This window comes from Leucoraja erinacea, chromosome 33 (assembly GCF_028641065.1).
Source record: "Leucoraja erinacea ecotype New England chromosome 33, Leri_hhj_1, whole genome shotgun sequence".
NCBI classification, from domain to species: Eukaryota; Metazoa; Chordata; class Chondrichthyes; order Rajiformes; family Rajidae; genus Leucoraja; species Leucoraja erinaceus.
Genome location: NC_073409.1, coordinates 20,152,121 through 20,172,024, shown reverse-complemented (window position 1 = coordinate 20,172,024; position 19,904 = coordinate 20,152,121). Strand labels below are relative to the sequence as shown.

Here is a 19,904-nt window from a genome sequence, read left to right as displayed (position 1 = left end):
CTTCATCATTCACCTAGATTAGGACTGATTCGAACATTAAACTTCCTTTGTAATATATCTCTTGAAACTGTATACTACTTAAAAAAAAATTGGAATCCCAGTCTCAAAAAAAGATCAATTGACTGCACGTACTAAAGATTAGATACTATAATTTTCTAAAAATGTTGATAATTTATTTCAGAGATAATGCACAGAGCCACGAGGAGAGTTTGTCTATCCTGCGGTCTAACAACGAGTTCATGCGTTACACTGTAAACATGGCTCTGCAGAAAATACAGCAACTTGAGGAGACTGGACATGCAGATGGACCAGATGGGCAAAACATCGAGAGAACATTCAAATATCTCTGTGACATTACTCGGTAAGACATTATTAATCCATATCCACAGAATCCAGTAATCTTGCACTTTTTTTTTCGATAAATGCTTTCTTAATCATCTTTGACTTTTACCAGCAGTAAAAAAATACTTTTTACGCTAAATACATACTGAACTTTTTTTTCATTTATTATATTGTTTACAGGGTACTATGTTTCATATTATGTTGTGCTGTTGCAAGTTTAGTTTTGTGTAAAGATACAGTGTGTAAACGGGTCTTTCGGCCTACCGAGTCCGTACGGACCAGCAAACCCCGCACACTAGGTACAATTTATACCAAGACAATTAGGCTATAAACCTGTACGTCTTTGGAGTTGATGAGGAAGCACTCGTAGTCGGGATCGAACCTGGGTCTCTGGCGCTGCAAGCACTGTAAGGCAGCAACTCTACTGCTGCACCACCGTGTCAACCTGTAAGAAATTCATTGTTCTGTTCGGGAGATATGACAATAAAACGCTCGTGACTCTTGCCTCTTGAAATATCTGGTTTTATTGAGAATTTAACTGTATTTTTTAATTGTCTTATACTTAAGTATCAAAATACCTGAATGTGTAAATTTGTAGACACAAAATGCTGGAATAACTCAGTGGGTCAGGCAGCATCTCTGGAGAAAAGGAATAGGTGACGTTTTGGGTCGAGACCCTTGTGTAAATTTGTAATTGGTTTCAACAAACTCAAGGTTTCTGATGTAGAGGATTAATGTGATATCTGTGGTTACCTACATTTATTTACTGCACGGCAGGGTGCTGCTATGGAGATATACGTCAATTCCATCAGCAGTGGAAGAATCTGGGAAGAAAGAGAAAGGGAGAACTATATCATTACTATGTTTAGAGGGATTACTGCGCATATTTAACGCAATGCAACATCGATATCAGAACAAGATTCAACAATTCTTCAGTGCAATAGGTTAGTAGATATCTCCATGATTTTTATTGCCTGAGACAAACTTTAAGAATTATGAAACAGTAATACCACATGGGTTGCTATCTAATGGAGGTTCTAAGCCGTGTGAGAGACAGACTGGATCTGACAGGTGAGGATATAATCGGTCTATAAAATCCGGTCAGATGTTGGAATCTTCTTAATGAACTAACACATGTACATTACTTCAGACTATTGAATTTAATATTATTCAGCAGAATAATAGAACAAGCAAATTAGTTCCCATAATAGTCTCTTCATGACCTGTATATATGGATTTCCAAGTGTGCTACACATTTTTAACAATGATCATCAGGTTGATGGGCAACATTTAGCATGTTACAGCTTTGTTCCACGTACTGTAAGTCACCACTCTTTTGAGAACTTTTACACTTAAAGGAAAATGGTAACTAAATGCAGCAATGGGAAAATGTGCAAAAATAAGACAGTATGTTTGTGATTGTACATTATATTTTGTTAAGTGATTCATTAATATTAAAATGTCTGATACTAATGAACAGAACGACCACTTGACTGACAGTTTCCACTTGGTTCAGTTCAAAAGTGTTCTCCTTGTGTTCTGAAGGTTATGGGCTCAAGCTCTAATTGAGCAGGTTTGTGATATTGGGAGGAAACTTCTGTTGTTCTTTCATTTCATCATTATGTACATTGAATATATGTGCATGTCTGAGTATGTGGTTTTGTTATTCCTAAATCACAAGTATAGTCTTGTTTTTGCACATTGTCCCATTGCTGCATTTTAGTGTAGTTTAGAGATACATCTTCATCCACCGAGTCCGCACTGACCAGCGGTCCCTGCCCATTTCCACTATCCTACACGCACTAGGGACAATTTACATTTATACCTGTATGTCTTTGGAGTGTGGGAGAAAACCGTGTGGGATCACCCGGAGAAAACCCAAATGATCACAGGGAGAACATACAAACTCCGTATAGACAACACCCAAGAGCGGGATCGAACCCGGGTCTCTGGCTCTGTATGGCAACAACTCTACCGGTGCACCACTGTGCTGCCCATGGTTACGATCGGTTACCATTTTCGTTTGTAAGTAAAAGATCTCAGAAGAGTAAGTAAAAATTCTCAGGAGAAGATGGGTCAAAGGTGTAACATGCTAAATGGTGCCCCTAAACCTGATGATCATTGTTGGGGAAATGTAGCATACATCTTAGAAATCCATAAATACAGGTTGTCCCTGGGTTACAAATTCCCAACTTAATATTAAATTCAAATGTCTGATTATTAACTCCATTTATGAACGATGGCGATAGATGTGGCCCGCCATCCACTCACAGACATGGGCCCTGGCCCCTATGCAGAACAAGGTTGACGACTCCAAGTCTAGCCTCTCACGTGCCTCTGTCCTGCACGAGACCCAACCCTCCTGCCAATCTAGTTTAAACCCTCCCATGTAGCATTAGCAAATCTTCCCGCTAGGATGTTGGTCCCCCTCCAGTTTAGGTGCAACCCGTCCCATTTATACAGGTCACCCCTGCCCTGGAAGAGATCCCAATGATCCAGAAATTGGAAACCCTGCCCCCTGCACCAACTCCGCAGCCACACATTAATTTCCCCTATCTTCTTATTCTTACCTTCACTAATCTTGAGATCACTGCCCTGCAGGTCCTGTTTTTCAGTCTTCTGTCCAATTCCGTGAACTTCGTGTTGCAGAACCTCCTTCCTCTTCCTACCTATATAATTTGTGCCAACAAGCACAATAACCTCCGGCTTCTTCCCCTCACGCTTGAGGATGCCTTGCAGCCACTCAGATACGTCCTGGACCCTGGCACCAGGGAGGCAACACATCATCCTGGAGTCTCTCCTGTTGCCGCAGAATCTCCTGATCGCACCTCTGACTTATCGAGTCCCCCACCACTATGGCTCTGCCTGACATCACTCTTCCCCGTTGAGCCTCAGTACCAGGGTTGGAGTCCCAGCCCTGGCTGCCACTCAATCTAGTCGTGCCGTTCGCTATTACTCCAGCACGTTGTGTCCTTTACTATTTGATTTGATTGGATAGCAACCAATAAAAAGCTTTTCACTGTCCCTTGATACACGTGACAATAATAAGCCTAAACAGGGTCATGGCGTCAGAACACAGAAACAGGCCCTTGAGCTGAACCTCCATGCCGACCAAAATGCCATGTACACTAGTCCCATTTACCCGTGTTTCATCACAATTCTTCATAAACCTTTTTCAATCCATGTTGCCTGTCCAAATTACTCTTAAAATATTTTTATTGTAGCTGCCTCAACCACTTCCGTTGGCAACCTGTTCCATATATTGTTCCTGTGTTTGAGAATGAAGAATATTATTGTGTCAGTGTAAAGGAAAGCTTGCTCGGTGTTGAGCCTTTGGTTAATCTGATGGAAAAAGTCTACATCTTCTTTCCGGTATCTGGTCTGGAAATATTTGAAAGGGTATTATGAAGGGAGCTGGAGGTACATGATGTTCCCTTCGGTTTCTTGAAGACTCGTTAATGAGAAGAGTTGTCAGCAGTGCTTGTTGAACACTAATCGTTTTGGATAGGAAGAAATGGAGAATAAAATGTTTTGTGCATTTTACATTTAGATGTGACGAGTGATGGGGAGGAAGAGCAGGAGATCGTCAACATTACAGAGAAAGCAGCTTTCCACATCAGACAGTTTCAAGTAAGACGCGCTGCTTTTAAATTAAGACCATTTATCTTCCTGTAGCATGATTGTGCCCCTGCACCAATCTGTGGTAAATATATCATATTTATGGTTCTAATTGTGAGCGCGTGATTACCCTTTAGTGTGAACAGCAAATGGAAAATAAAAAGATTTCTGTTCTGTTCCATTTGCTGTCAGAGATCCCTTGTGACACAGCTGAGTGGAGATGAAGAGGATTTTAACAGCAAGGAAGCGCAGCTTTTAGTGAGCATACTGTCAACACTCTCTCGACTATTAGAACCGACATCTGAACAAGTATGTAAACATTAAGTTTGACAGCTGTTTCCAGTTTCTCGCCAGTGAGTTTGAGAGTCGTACAAAAAGTACATTTCTATTTTCATTATTCTTTGTGATCAAGGAGATGCATTTTACAAATAGGGAATGAAATGCTAACATGTCACATCTAGCGCAACCAGAGGAAGCAATTTTCTCTGTTTAACCTAATCTTAACATTCTGCATTAGTTGTGGGTTAAGGAGAGTGATCACTCTTCCAAATTTGTGAAGATTTTCTGTCTCCCACATGAGCCAAATTAATAATCAAATATAATTGCCCTGTTAAGGCAATTGCAATTAAGAATACTGTGTGCTATAGCTATACACTGCTGAGGAACTGGAATCCAATACCAAGCATGTTTTATGTAAGCCACATACATAATAGAGGAGTTTTAATTTCATCTTCCGGTTTGGTGTTGAATTCTGCCGTTTGGGGGTGCATATTCACAGGATCACCCAAAGAAAGTATTGTGTTCGTGTGTGTTTATGTTTTTCCAGAAATTACATTCCGTGTATGTTTTAGATGTGGTCGAGCATCACTATTGTTGAAACACGGTGGCGCAGCGGTAGAGTTGCAGCCTTACAGTGCCAGAGACCCAGGTTTGATCCTGACTATGAGTGCTGTCTGTAAGGAGTTTGTACGTTCTCCCCATGACCTGCGTGGGTGTTCTCCAAGATCTCTGGTTTCCTCCCACACTCCAAAGACATTCAGAGTTGTAGGCTAATTGGCTTGGTAAGATTGTAAATTGTCCCAAATGTGTGTAGGATGGTGTTAGTGTGCGAGGATTGCTGGTCGGCGTGGACTCAGTGGGCCGATGAGGCTGTTTTCACGCTGTATCTCTAAAGTTCTAAAGCCATTTTACCCATTGTCTACTCTGCCATTCAGTCATAGCTGGTCTATCTTTCTCAACCCCATTCTCCTGCCTTTGCCCCATAACCCCTGACATCCTTACCAATCAAGAATCTGTCAATCTCTGCTTTAAAAATATCTATTGACGTGGCCTCCACAGCTGTCTGTGACAATGAATTCCACCAATTCACTACCCTCTGAGTAAAGAAATGCCTTCTCGTTTCCTTTCTAAAGATATGTCCTTTTATAATGAGGCCATGGCCTCTGGTCCTAGAGTCCCACTAGGGGAACATCCTCTCCACATTCACTCTATCCATGCCACTCAGTAAGTTTCATTGAGATCCCCCTCAACCTTCTAATTACTGCAGCGAGTACAGGCCCAGTGCCTTCAAACTAAACTAAACTAAACAAAGAGAATTAGACTTTCTGTAATTGAGTATGTATCACATGAGAGAGATACGTGACTAAAGAGTGTGCTTTCATAGGTCAGGGCAGTGAGTACAAGAGTCAGGATGCCATGATGCAGATTTAGAGGGTTTGCTTAGGCCGCATGTAAAGTATGTCCTGTAGTTCTGGTTGCCCCATTACAGGAAAGATACCGAGACTTTCGAAAGAGCACAGAGAAGGTTTACCAGAATGATGCCTGGATTAGTGGGTATTAGCTACAGGATAAGGTCGGACAGATGGGCTTGTTTTCTCTGGAATGCCAGATGTTGTGGGAAGACCTAATAGAAGTATATACAATTCTGAGAGACATGAATAGGCTGAGACGGTCAGAATCTTTTTTCCCAGGATGGAACAGTCAAATACTAGTGGGCATAGCTTTAAGATGAGAGAAAAGTTTAAAGGAGATGTGCGGGGAAAGTTTTATACACAGAGGGCGGTGTGCCTGAAAGGTGCCGCATGGGGTTGGTGGTTGAACCAGATTCATGAGTGCCATTTAAGAGACTTGGCTAGGCATATTGATATGCCTAAGGGAGGGATGTGGGTTATTTGCAAGTAGATAATTGATGGTCAGCATCCTGTTTGGCACAGACTTTGTGGGCCAAATGGCCTGTTATTGTGATGTACTGTTCTATGTTCTAAGATTCCCAATAAATTGACGAGTAACAGATTGTTTTTAGGCTCTTATAAAATCTTCCCAATGGCAGGAGTGATGCTCTGCCCAAAGAAATGATTAAATGTTAATTGATTTGATATGATATTGGGATGGCACTGTTCATCTTCCAAATTGATGTTTGCCTATAATGATAACATTAGGTTAATAAGGCTGCCGTAGCCCTGTCTTTCAGCAGAATTTCCTGATTAACCTTCCAAGACGAAAGCCCAATGGTATCTGAACAAAGTGGAAATGTGGGGTGAAACCTAAACAGTTCCATTTCATGTAGATCCTTATGTACACGAGCAAGCGAAGAGAACCGTGTAGACCATGGTGCCCCTTGGGCCTTCTAATCGTTCACAAACATTGCAATAGAGCGCCAACTAAACTTGCATTCCTGCCCATTTTCCATGTGTTCTGACTTCTCCCTCTCTGTGCTTAAAGATATGTTGATCACATCAAAGTTTCATATTACCGTACAACTTCCAGCCATTCGGTAAATCGAGTCAATGTCAGCTCAGGCCAATCTTATAAATCTATCCCCCACTTACCCTCCTGTCGCATGTGCCCATTAACACCTGATTCTTCCTTCAACCTTCCTCAGTAGGGATAACATAGAGGAGCCAATTAGCCTAACAACTAACATGCCTTTGGAATGAAGGTGGAGCACACTGAGGGAATCTCATGATCTCACCAATAACCTTTAAAGTTGCATTGAAACTTTCCATCTTTTCTACTCAATACCCATTGCAAATAAAGAGCTATGTTCGATTTGCCTTCCAAATTACATATTCATCATCTGATCATTATCTCTCAGTGGTTGGGAAATCCAAAGATTCACAACTGTTTAATAAAGGAAAGTATTCTTGGCTTTGTTCAAAATTGAATCCTTCATCCCGTGACTATTTGCCAGCCCCTGCTGTGTTCTGGTATCTTTGCTAAGTTTGGCATCTGTTACCTAGTGTAAAGTGAGACTGACGATGGTTGTGGTGATACCTGTCCCCCATTGTCTTTTACCCGTGGATAATTGCTGTGATTTCTTTTAAGAAACCACAAAGAAAATAATCTGCTTACAGTTATTTTTTTAATGGATAATATACAGAGAAGAAATAACTTGGAAAACAATGAAGTGCTTAAGAAACATAATTTCGACAATGACAGTAAATAATTTCACAAAAGTAGTCATGAACTAGGTATTCTTAGAATTACAGAGCTGATTAATAAGTTTTTCTGTGCATTAAATATGTTGCTATGGCAATGCAACGTTCCTTTGGTATCCAGTTAGTTTTATTATATTGGAAATGAAAAGGGTAAAAAAAAGGTCTTGAATTTTTAATAAAATGTGTGGAAATATATTGCAATCTAAGATGCGTCAAATGAAAAACGGAGCATTGATTATCAATTGAATGACGTGGGCTTTTTTTCCCCGATAGTTTGCTCAAATGTTGACGTGGACAATGAAGATTTGCAAGGAAAATAATCTGGGTAAGAACATCACAAAGACTTATCTGTGAAGTGTAATATTTGGAGGCATTTGTAAAAAAATTAAGATTTCAAGTGAGACTTAACAATGTAGATCACATAATTGTGGGGGGCTGCTGCCTTAAGTTTTGTTTTATTAAATGTGAATCTGTAATAGATTTATTATTTCTTTCTGCAGATAATAGTTGAGGATGAATAAAATTAATGAATAAATTTGCAGATATTTCCGATGGCTAACTTGCCACAAAAAGAATATATATTTATTTTGTTTTCTGTAACGAGGCTGGTGCATGTAAGATTTTAAGCACATTGATGTCAAGCAAAACCAGTGACATTTTTTTGATCTGAAAATAGGTTCTCAGTGAAACAGAATTTTGGATATATGCATTAGCGATCAGGTTTCCACCCAAACAGTCGTCAAATGTTCTGAGAGAATTAGCAACATTTTAAGTAGACACTAGCTATATCACAGTAACATTTTGTTGGATCCACAGAAGACGTGCAGTTCTGTAAAGGTTTGATGAGCATGTTGTTCAGTCTCTTCGTCCTGCGCAAGAGTCCAGTGAGTTTGCTCCAAGAGCTGTCTCGAGATGTCCACAGTCGCTTGGGTGATATTGATCAGGTATTAACCACGCTGGGGCAGAATGGAACATAATAGATCCTTTTGAGCCCGTTGAATCATTTTTCATCCAGTGCAAATAACACAATAGGAAAAACCTTGGTTTTGTTGTGGATAGAAATTAACTGACCGTGTACTCTTGATGTCACATTGATGAAACTTCAATTGGGCTTTAAGATTAGGCGGCACAGTGGCGCAGTAATAGAGTTGCTGTCTTACATTGCGAGGGATCCGAGTTTCTTTATGGGTGCTTGTCTATACGGAGTTTCTACATTCTCCCCGTGACCGGTGTAGGTTTTTTCCGGGAGCTCCTGTTTCCTCCCACACTTGGGTCTGTAGGTTAATTGGCTTGATATAATTATAAATTGTCCCTAATGTGTGTAGGATAGTATTAGTGTGCGAGGATCGCTGGCGGGAGTGGACTCGGTGGGTCGAAGGGCTTGTTTCCGTGCTGTATTTTCAAACTAAACAAAAAAAATTAAAAGCAGACAACTGAGAAGTTTTGCATTGTTCTCACCATAACTGTTTGATAAAGCATGCGATAATTTAGTTTCTATTAAAAATTAATAATGGTGTCTATTTGTTGGGCATTTTTATACCACAAATTCGGCAAAAACTTCATCAAATCATATGATGGTTCAGATTATGTGGCAGTACTGACAAAGACCATGATTGCATATTGTCTGACCATTTGGATATCCACCATGGCTTACAGCTCCAAATTATGTTCCTGGATGTTAGCCTTAGGTTTAGCCACAGTTAAATTCTCTATCAACAGGAATAGAGAACTACTGATTTTACAGGATATAAGCATTCCTCTAAAATATAGTGCGTGGTTACAATGGGGAGGATTGAGTTTATTAAAAAAAAACGGATTTATCTATCTTAATCCTCCAATTTTGCCACGCTTCACTCCCCACCCCCTCTCTGTGCGCCATCCAGATGCACAACCATTTCGACCATTATCCTGCCACCATCCTCTTCCCCCTCATGTCACTTTTCATGCCTTTTCCCACTTTATCATTTAGCCATTTGTTTTCTTTCCATTTCTGGCCTTTGTCCACCCAATTGCCAAACAAATCCACCTCGCCAGTATCCACCTATCATATACCAGGCTTCGTCCCCGCCCTCGCCTCTTTAATCGCTATCCCCCGACTACCATCAGTCCGATGAGAGGTCCCGATCCATAAAATCGCCTATCTCTCCCTTGCAGAGATGTTGCCTGACCCGATGAGTTGTTCAACACTTTGTGGCTGATGGAAATCTATATTTGTCTCCTTTGTTTAAATAGTTTCACTCATACCGCTTGGAAATAGGTGTTTCAGTCCATTGAGTCCATACTGACCATTAAAATAATCTGATTCTAATGGACCCCAGTCCCATTTTATTCTCCCTGATTCACCGATACAGGCAGCAATTTACAGTAGCTAATTATCCTGCCAACCCACATGCCCTCTTGATGTGGGAGGAAAGGACCCAGAGGAAACCAAGGTGGACAAAGGGAGAATGTGCTATCTCCACAGAGATTAACTAGGTGCAATGTTTCCAAGGCATGGCAAGTGCTCCTTAAGATGACGACATACGTTCCAATCATTACTGTCCTAATTGTCTTTACCCATCTTAACAACGTAAATATAGTTACTGCTCTCTTTCTCTAACATCCCCCCCCCTACAATCAGCCTGAAGATGAGTCCTGACCTGAGCCATCGCCTGTCCATGTTCTCCAGAGATAGTGCCTGACATTGTCTTCGTTTTTACACAGTAGAAAGATTGCCCAAGCTGATTGAGTCATGTAGAGTCATACAGTGCGAAAACAGGTCTTTGGGCCCAACAAACCCCATCTACACTAGTCCCACCTGCCTGCGTCTGGTCCATGTCGCTCTAAACCTATCCTATCCATGCACGTGTAAATGTTTTTTAAACTTTGCGATAGTAACTCCTTCAACTACCTTCTCCAGCTGCTCGTTCTTAACATTCACATGTGCACAAAAAAAAAAGTTGCCCCTCAGGTTCCTATTAACTCTCCTCCGAAGAGTTGGGATTTAAATTGAATTGAGGGGTGGAATGGAAGCAATCAAATAATTTCTGCTGCATGTCTATTCTTTGTTGAAAGTAAAGTATGATCAGTTCATGACTTAAGAGTGCTGCAGTGTTTGTGCCCAATGCAAATAATCAAATGGAAAATTAACCAATTTTATTAAATTATAATAATGTAATATTAAAGCAAATTCAGCGCTTTACTAGTGTTCCTGATATGGTCTGCAAATAAAATCTATTTATTAAGCGGTTAGTAGAAGCTAGATTTTTAGAGATCATGACTGAATAACTCAAGTGTGTTGCAAAGAGGACCATTTTCCAGCACAATAGCATTATAACTAACATAATTTTAGAAAATCGTTTAGTTTATTGTCAAGCGTATCAAGGTACGGTGAAATACATGAATTTGCATTTGTTTAGTTTAGTTTAGAGATACAGCGCGGAAACAGGCCCTTCAGCCCACCGAGTCCACACCGACCAGCACATTAACACTACCCTACACACACTGTAGGGACAATTTTACACATACACCAAGCCAGTTAACCTACAAACCTGTACGTCTTTGGAGTGTGGGAGGAAACCCACGGGGAGACTCCGTACAGACAGCACCCGTAGTCGAGATCGTACCCGGGTTAGCGGCAGTGCAATCGCTGTAAGGCAGCGACTCTACCACTGCGCCACCGTGACCGCTTATTTCCATTTGTGAATTAGGAATTAATCTCACTGTTAATGCAAGATCTGTGGATTTAAGGAAATCTGTGTAAGAGGAATAGAAATTTTTTTGTACAACGTATTTTGGGAAAGAGTGATTAGGACTAGTCAGAAGATCCTAATCCTTTTCTAAATATCTCACGCAAAAATCAGAATCCAAGCAAACTGACTGAAATATCGGTGAGCAACTTTACTATTTTCATCAAGTAGAGCCACAGATTCTGTGTCAGCCAATTATTCAAATAAAATTCAGATTGTAAATCTTGCCCAAATTAGTCCAAGAAAGTTTTTTAACCTAATCGTCACCAATAACCTTGCGCAATTTCACAGACTATGTCGATTCTGGTAAAATTAAGATATTCCAGTCCCTCGAATGGATATTTTTGTGACTATACCTCCTCTCGAGGGGGTTACGATGTAATTGGTGAATTAAGCATTTAGAACCAAATGGTTGAAATGAGAAAAACAGATTTTGTCATCCTGCTTGCTCCTTCCATGAGACAGTAGATGGGACTCCCTCACTGTCTTCCACGAGACAGTGAAGGAGTCCATGAGCATGAACTCCCTCACAAATTGTATTCAGCTGGAGGAAGATTCATCTTCCCTCTCCCTCGGATAATTAAAGGAAATCTTATTTTAAAAATTGCATGTTCTAAGGATATGCTTCTATGAATAGTTTTATAATTTCTCTAGAACTTTAAAACATTTATTTTTGGTATTATACCAATAGCAATGCACCCTACATTATTTATGTTTGAATGATTCTTGTCATCCATTTTGTGTGAATTCATACCTAACCATGTTGCTTGTTTGACTTCCCTAGGACATTGAAACCGAGGAACAATCTCATTTTGCCATGGTGAACGCGAAGACTGCTGCTCCAACTGTGGTGGTATACACACTGTAGCCGGCTCTTTGGGAAATAACTACCTTTTGCTGTACTATTTAATAGCGAGCACTGAGAAAAAACTGATGAATAAGTGAGAAAAGCTATCGAGAATAAGTGGTTTTGTTTTAAAGAGACTTTTGAGATGAGAGACAGAGAGATTGCAAAGCAGAATTTCCTTAAAGATATTTTCACCTGACAGTTGTGAAGATGAGCTTGTTGTGCAATGCTGAGATTTCATAACAGCTTGCGAGAATCTTGATTCATTCTTCCCCCGCTCTGCCTTGGTAATGCAACTGTTTATTCTTCTTTAGGCATTGCAGTATTAGTTTAAATTGTCTTTGTTAAAGTTTAGTTCTTGGTCTAGTGCTGCCGTAACACTAGTAAGGCTGCATTTCTTGCGCCAGCCTGAATATCCTGAGAATGTCGGAGTTTGTCCATTGGAGTTGCCACAAACTTTATTATGGTGCACCACAGTACGTTAGATAGTGAATTTTATGGGTGCTATTTGTGTGGAGTTTGTACGTTCTCCCTGTGGCTGCATGGGTTTTCTCCACGTGCTCCAGTTTCCTTCCACATTCCAAAGACGTATTGGTTTGTAGGTTAATTGGCTTCGGTAAGTTGTAAAATTGTCCCTTGTTAGTGCATCGCTGATCAGTGTGCACTCTGTAGGCCGATGGGTTGTTCCCCGCTGTATCTCTAAACTCTAAAGAATACAAACGTGAACAAGTATAAGTGTTGGTAAATCAGAATTAAATATTGCTGGAAATACTCAGCAAGCGAGTCACTTGCTCCACCAGATACGGAGAGAAAAACAGAGTTCATGTTTATGGATGACGTCCTTTTGTCAGATCTTTGAAAGCTTAAATGACATATCAGATGAAAATGAAGAGAAAGGAATAGAGGTATAAAGAAAAGGGAAGGAGCGGTGGTGCAGTGAAAGGGAGGAGAAATTAAACAACAATGATCGTATCAGGGCTAAAGAGAGTTGCAATGTGACAGGTAAATAATTAAAATACACGTCTGGAGCAGGCCTGAATAGGAGAGCCAGGAATTTGAAAAGGGAAATTCTGGAAATCAGAAATAAAAATATTGCAGCATGGTGGTGCAGCGGTATTGCTGCCTTTCAGCGGCAGAGATCCGGGTTCAATCCTGACAATTTGTGCTGTCTGCATAGAGATTGTATGCTCTACCCGTGACTGCGTGGGTTTTCTCTGGCTGCTCTGGTTTTCTCCCACACTCCAAAAACAAACAGGTTTGTAGGTAAATCGGTTTCGGTAAAAATTGTAAATTGTCCCTAAACAATTGTCTAGTCGGCGTGGACTCTGTGGGCCGAATGGCCTGTTTCAGAGCTGTATCTCTAAAACTAAAAACGAATGCTGTAAATATAATCTGAGCACAGAGGATCTTTTTAACATGAGAAGTTAAGATGTGTATTGCATTGCTTTAAAGGTGGAACCAGGCATAATCATGGCTTTTATAGGTGAATTGAAATTAACTTACTGGGCACAGGGAAAAGGAGCAACTAGATTACATTTATAATAAGCAGGCTTTGATATAATGGATCAAATGCCCACATTTTACGATTCTGTGATTAAAATGCAGCAGTTCAACAAAAATAAAGAAATGTTGTTGCAAAAGCTGAAAATATTACATTTGTTCCACGTGTCCCTCACCCAAATTCCCCTCCTGCTGAAAACACATCTCCCTTTCGCAGTCTGTCAAAGGGTGGCAGACCCATAACGTTGACTGCTTCTTTTTCCACGGATGCTGTCTAACTTGCTGAATTTTACCTGTATGTTCTGTTTTTGTTCCAGCCTGTTGTCAGGCGGTCTCATTGCTAATTTTCTCCATTCCCATTAAACATCATCAACCTGAAACATTGACTTGGTTTCCTCTTCCCCAATTGCTGCCTGGCCTGCTGAGTATTTCCAGCATTTTCTGATTTTCTCTCTGATTTCCAGCATCTGCTAATTTCTGCTTTTCATTTTATGATGGTTTGAGTTAAACCAATGAATGAAAGTGAATATTTAGGAACCAGAATTAATATTTGATGTACTTTTTCTTTTACAGCAGCTCATTTTGTCCCAAGTGGAGAAGGTTTTGGAAGAAGTAGATTGGCTTATTACAAAACTGAAGGCCCAGCTGAGTTCTGACAGAGTTCTGACAGGTAGGAGACTATGAACAGCAAGTGGCTTCACGATGCCACAGTGTAACACAGGAGTAGTATACAAGCTCAGCTAAGTGCATAACTGAACAGTGAAATAATACCAAGCTTCAATCATGTTGGTTATCTTTTGGGGCGGCACAGTGGCGCAGCAGTAGAGCTACTGCCTTACAGCGCCAGAGTCTAGAGTTTGACCCTAACTACAGATGCTGTCTGTGTGGACTTTGTATGTTCTTCCTGTGACCAAATGGGTTTACTCTGGGTGCTCTGGTTTCCTCCCACATTCCAAAGGTGAACAGGTCTGTATGTTAATTGGCTTCGGTAAATTACCCCTAATGTGTAGGATGCGAAAGTGGGATATTAGAGAACTCGTGAAAGGGTGAACGATGGTCGGCGTGCACTCGATGGGCCAAAGGGCCTGTTTCCACACTTTATCTCCTCAGTAAACATCCTCAGGCTCCCTCTACAATAATAAGGGAAGCAATTACATTAATCTCATTGCAATAACATTTTGTTTGATTAGACAAAAAGGATGATGAAAGGGTATTTTAAAGCAGATTGATAGGTTCTTGTTTAGTAAGGGCCAAAAATGTTACGGGGAGAAGGCAGGAGAATGGGGTTGAGAGGGAAAAGTAAATTGGTATCGAGTGATGGAGCAGAGATGACATGCTGAATGGCCTAATTCTTACGGTCTGATGTTTATTTAGACTGCTAGGTATTATCTGAAAATAAAGTATACATATCTCAGACAAAAAAATGAAACTTATTTCCATTCCCCTTCCTGATTAAAATTCAGAAAGCATTGAGTTATGTTGGGTCTGGGTTTCATTGTTTTCGCACATCCTAACATCACCTATGTATCTGAAGGAAGGAACTGCAGGTTGTACTGAAGATAGACACAACATGCTGGAGTAACTCAGAGGGACAGGCAGCATCTCTGGAGAGAATTCCTTCTCCCCAGAGAGGCTGCCAGTCCCGCTGAGTTACTCCAGAATTTGGTATGTATTCATTTTGTCTCCACAAGGCATCCTGGGCCTCATCCAGTTCCTTTAACTCCTTTCCCTCCAGCTGATAATAACCCAGCTTACTCTCCAGGCCCCCAGCGTGCAGCTGCTAATGGTTTGGTACCCTCTGGTGCTTTACCTATCCCTTTCGTCAATTCCCCTCTTTTCATCTGTCCTCAATCCAATTTCTCTTTTCTCTTTACTCTGTGAATGTGCTTGTAGCTGCCTCATTGCTCATAACTTTTCTAGAACAACTTGTTCTTCACCCACTAATCAAGTTTCTCCACTTGCTGGAAAAGGCCTTAGCAAAGTTACACGTGTAATTGTGATCACGGCAAACTCCGTTTTTCTCTCTCTCTCTCTCCCTGGAACTTTGACATCGTTGACACCAAAGATTATAGAGGAATGTTCCTCTATAATCTTTGGTTGAGACTATTTTTCTCCATTGCCTAGCTGGATGGGGCTGTACTCTGTTTCATTCTTAGCTAGAGAATCAGTGCCTTCCATCTCCCCATCTCTTTCACCTACTTTCACCCTACAATCCTGAGAGACTCCTCCTTATGCATCCCCTTGATTAAAATTTGCACTTTAGTCAACCTTGCTGCTGAGGTTCCAGTGCCTGGAATTTCTTTATTATTTCACCTTTCCTTCCTCTTTTTCCTACACTCCAGGACAAAACAAAAATCCCAGCTCTCATCTTTCATCTTTCGGGCGGCAGATAGCACAATGGGCTAAGAGTTCGGCTGGCGACCGGAAGGTAGCCGGTTCAAATCCCGCTTGGAGTGCATACTGTCGTTGTGTCCTTGGGCAAGACACTTCACCCACCTTTGCCTGTAATGGAATGTAATTACGGCGGCAGGTGCGGGCACACCGCGACGCCCTGTGTCTCCCTTTCAAGGGAGATGCTAAAAATGCATTTTGTTGTCTCTGTACTGTACACTGACAATGACAATAAATTGAATCATTTCATTTCATTTCATTTCATTTCATTTTTTTTTCATAACTCAAACCTTCCAGTCCCAGTAACATCCATGTGAATCGTTTATCTTGCACCTTCACTCTGCATAACTGTGACCAATTCTGTAACTTTTCATTCCTCTAGTTTTCCTCGCCCCCCCCCCGACTCTCACTCTGAAGAAGGGCCTCGACCCGAAATGTCACCTATACTTTTTCTCCAGAGTTGCTGCCTGGCCCACTGAGTTTCTCTGGCATTTTGTGTCTGTTGTCGTTGTTAAAACCTGCTTTAAAAATACCCGCTTTAAAAATACCCAATGGCTTGGCCTTCACAGCCTTCAGTGGCAACGAATTCCACAGATTCACCACCAACTGACAAAAGAAATTCCCCCTCATCTCCTTTCTAAAGGTGTGATCCTAATCCTTTTATTCTGAGGCTGTGCCCTCTGGTCCTAGACTCTCCCACTAGTGGAACCATCCTCTCCACATTTACTGAAGAAGGGTTTCGACCCGAAACGTTGCCTGTTTCCTTCGCTCCATAGATGCCGCCTCACCTGCTGAGTTTCTCCAGCACTTTTGTCTACCTTTGATTTTCCAACATCTGCAGTTCCTTCTTAAACTCTCCACATTTACTCTATCCAGGCCTTTCACTCTTCCAGTGCCAGCACGAGAATGAATCGTCATATTCTGAAATATATTGTTCTCCGCTGGGTATTATGTGCTTTTAGATCGTGAGAAAGTGTTGTGGGAGCTACGCTGTACGGAATCAGTGGTTTGGTAATACCTTACCACAAGCTGGAGGTGACTAACCTGGCAAGACTGTCAATGCCACCAGGAAAGGAGGCAAAGGCAATTGTTCTTAGTAAATTAGCTCACCAGTATTTTTTTCCCCTCTATTTATAGATGAGAGCTCTCAAGGATCAACTACAAGAGAACCTGTTGAGAAAGCCATCATCCTTCAGCTGGGCACTCTGCTGACTACATTCCATGAACTGATACAGACATCCATTCCGTCAGGAGGCTGTGTGGACATTCTCTTGAAGGAGATGGGCAAAATGTATAACATTCTCACCTCATTAGTAAAATACGTAAGTACACAGAACTGTTTAGTTTGTTGCCACGTGTACCGAGGTACAGTGAAAAGCTTTTTTTATTGCATGCTGTTCGGTCAGCGGAAAGACTGTATGTGATTACAATCGAGCCATTCACGGGTAATGAAATAACGTTTAGTTCAATGTAAAATCCGATTCAAGACGAGTCCAAGGGTCTCCAACGATGTAGATGGTAGGTCAGGACTGCCCTCTAGTTGGCGATAGGATGGGTCAGTTGCCTGATAACAGCTGGGGAGAAACTGTCTCTGAATTTGGAGGTGTGATAGCCTTGATTATTTCTGATGCACTGGACCATAATTACAATGTGCATTTTAAGGATTAATTTTCTCTTCTTGTGCTCAGAATTATATGGGACGGTGGAGAAAACAGAAGTAAATTGAAAGGTGAATCACCATATAATAACCGCCAGGATGTTGCCATGAATGAAGGACTTTACTTACAAGATGTTGAAGGGCCTGGGATTATTATTACTGGAACAAAGGAGGCTCAGGAATGACCTTATCAAGGTTTAGAAAATAATGGGCTAGATAGAGCCAGAAGCCTATGGGAGTAAATTTAAAGGAGATCTGAAGGGCATGCTTTTCACACATCTGGATATGTGGAATGAGCTGCCAGAAGAAATGGTAAAGGCAAATACAATTAGGGTGGTTAAAAGGCATTTACATAGGAAAGGAGAAGAGGGATCTGGGCTTAGATCGGAGGTAGCATAAATCGGCATCACAGTTGGCATGGGTGAGTTGGGCTGAAAGGCCTATTTCTATGTTGAATAGCTGTGACTGAATTAACTCTCTGACTTGATTAAGGAGAGGGGGGAAAGACTTAATAGGATACTGAGAGGCAACTTTTTCCACAGAGGGTGATGGTTGTATGGAACGAGCTGCCAGAGGAGGTAGTTGAACCAGGTACTATAAACAACATTTAAAAAGCGTTTGGACAGGTACATGTATAAGAGGGGTTTAGAGCGGGTGGGACTAGTGTTGATGGGGCATCTTCATCGGCATAGGAAAGTTCTGGCGAAGACCCTGTGTTTCCATGTTGTACGATTCTAACATCATTCAATCACAGGGTGAGCATGTGATTGGGTAGAACTTATATTGAAAAGTTATGCCCCTGTCCCATTTAGGAAACCTGAACGGAAACCTCTGGTGACCTTGCGCCCCACCCAAGGTTTCCGTGAGTCGCCAGAGGTTTTGGTCACTCGCCTGGAAAGCCTCCACTGAAGCGTGAGCTGCATCTACTGACCAAAGATCCTACAGGATCTTTGCTACCGACCGCACACACACACACACACAAACACATCGCGAAGGTGGGGGTCAGGGACAGCGGAGGAGCGCTGTCTGCGCGATGAAGAGGAAGTTAAACGGTTTCCACAGAGCACGGTAAGTCCTTTAGAGAGCGTGGGAGGGAGGGAGAGAAGAAGAAAGAAGGACAGAGAAGGGGGGGGGGGGGGAGAAGGAGTGGAGACAGTTTTAAGAAGTTTAATACGGTTAGCGGGCAATTTACCTTCCGGCGGATCTTCTAGGTCCTGAAAACCAAAGATCCTATAGAATCTTTGCTGAAAACTCCAATGAGCCAATCAAAATGGTCGGTCAGCGAAGGAGATTGCCTTCGACTGCCTGTAAGTAAATAGCGACCCCACTCCACTGGCTTCGACCAAACGGCAACCTATTTTTAGTCGAAGCCGGTTTTGAATTTGTTGAAATAATCGCAGGAACTTAGAAGAAGCCTCGACTGCACGGAAACCACTTTCAACCATTAGGGAGAGTGACCAAAACCTCCGGGAACCTCACGGAAACCTTGGGTCACCAGAGGTTTCCGTTCAGGTTTCCTAAGTGGGACAGGGGCTTAAGATCCATTTATTATCCAGTTGGCAAACGCACAAAACGTGTTCATACGTGAAATGAGTCGTGTGCCTTTACAGTCTTTGGTTGACATTCTTTTTCTGACTGGACAATTGTAATGAGTTTAATCAACCCACCATCATCTGTTTCCAGCACCAAACACAGTCGAAAAATCCCTCACATTGGGAATCAATCCAGTTTTGTTTCATTGTTTCTTTGATGTTTTATGAAGGAAAAGAAGAATCCATTTTCCTTCCCCTTCTGCACCAGTTGACCAAATTAAGTATGGTTTAGAAAAAGGCTGATGTTGCAAACATTATTTTACTTTGCTGGCATTACAGAAAGGTTTTTTTTCTAAATGCCTGCATTGTAATATTCTTGGCTCAAACATTGTTACTGAGTAAAATATACATTTTTTGTACCCCCACCAGTACATCCATGGTTACACAACAAATGCTGCACATCTTCCTGCAAGATTTGAGAAATTAGTAAGTAATCAGCTGCTGATTTATTCCGTGTAACTTTTTCTGAGGGGAGGGGATAATTAATATTCTGCATTAAGTCCCTCGCATCAGATCGCTGGTAGACCATTAAGCCTCTCTACATTCCACATACGTTGTTAGATCATCACCAATTTCCAGTCCAGTTTTATTTATGTATCTTTGTATCCCTCATTAAACTTTCAGTTCATTTCACCTCTCTGGAGTGTAAGAGTTCAAAATCTCCACCACCACCTCTGCAACACAAGTGCTACCTGATTTCACATTCCCATCTCCACAGATACTGCCCGCTGAGTTACTCCAGCATTTTGTGTCTATCTTCACTTCTTAACGGTCTGGCTCCAATTTTAAGAT

The 19,904-nt window shown here is 41.4% G+C and overlaps 1 protein-coding gene across 3 annotated transcripts in view; it reads left to right on the top strand.

Moving 5' to 3' along the window:
- Positions 1–19,904, top strand: part of fanci (FA complementation group I) — a 92,005-nt gene that overhangs the window by 61,869 nt on the left and 10,232 nt on the right. For 2 of the 3 annotated variants that reach the window (XM_055661516.1, XM_055661515.1), the window contains exons 24-33: positions 182–361; positions 1,120–1,286; positions 3,893–3,972; positions 4,153–4,269; positions 7,671–7,722; positions 8,214–8,341; positions 11,910–11,978; positions 14,046–14,142; positions 17,001–17,185; positions 19,482–19,538. In XM_055661516.1, coding sequence (XP_055517491.1) covers positions 182–361; positions 1,120–1,286; positions 3,893–3,972; positions 4,153–4,269; positions 7,671–7,722; positions 8,214–8,341; positions 11,910–11,978; positions 14,046–14,142; positions 17,001–17,185; positions 19,482–19,538 — 1,132 coding nt within the window. The remainder of the gene's footprint in view (positions 1–181; positions 362–1,119; positions 1,287–3,892; positions 3,973–4,152; positions 4,270–7,670; positions 7,723–8,213; positions 8,342–11,909; positions 11,979–14,045; positions 14,143–17,000; positions 17,186–19,481; positions 19,539–19,904) is intronic. The other variant, XM_055661517.1, reaches the window with a different exon arrangement.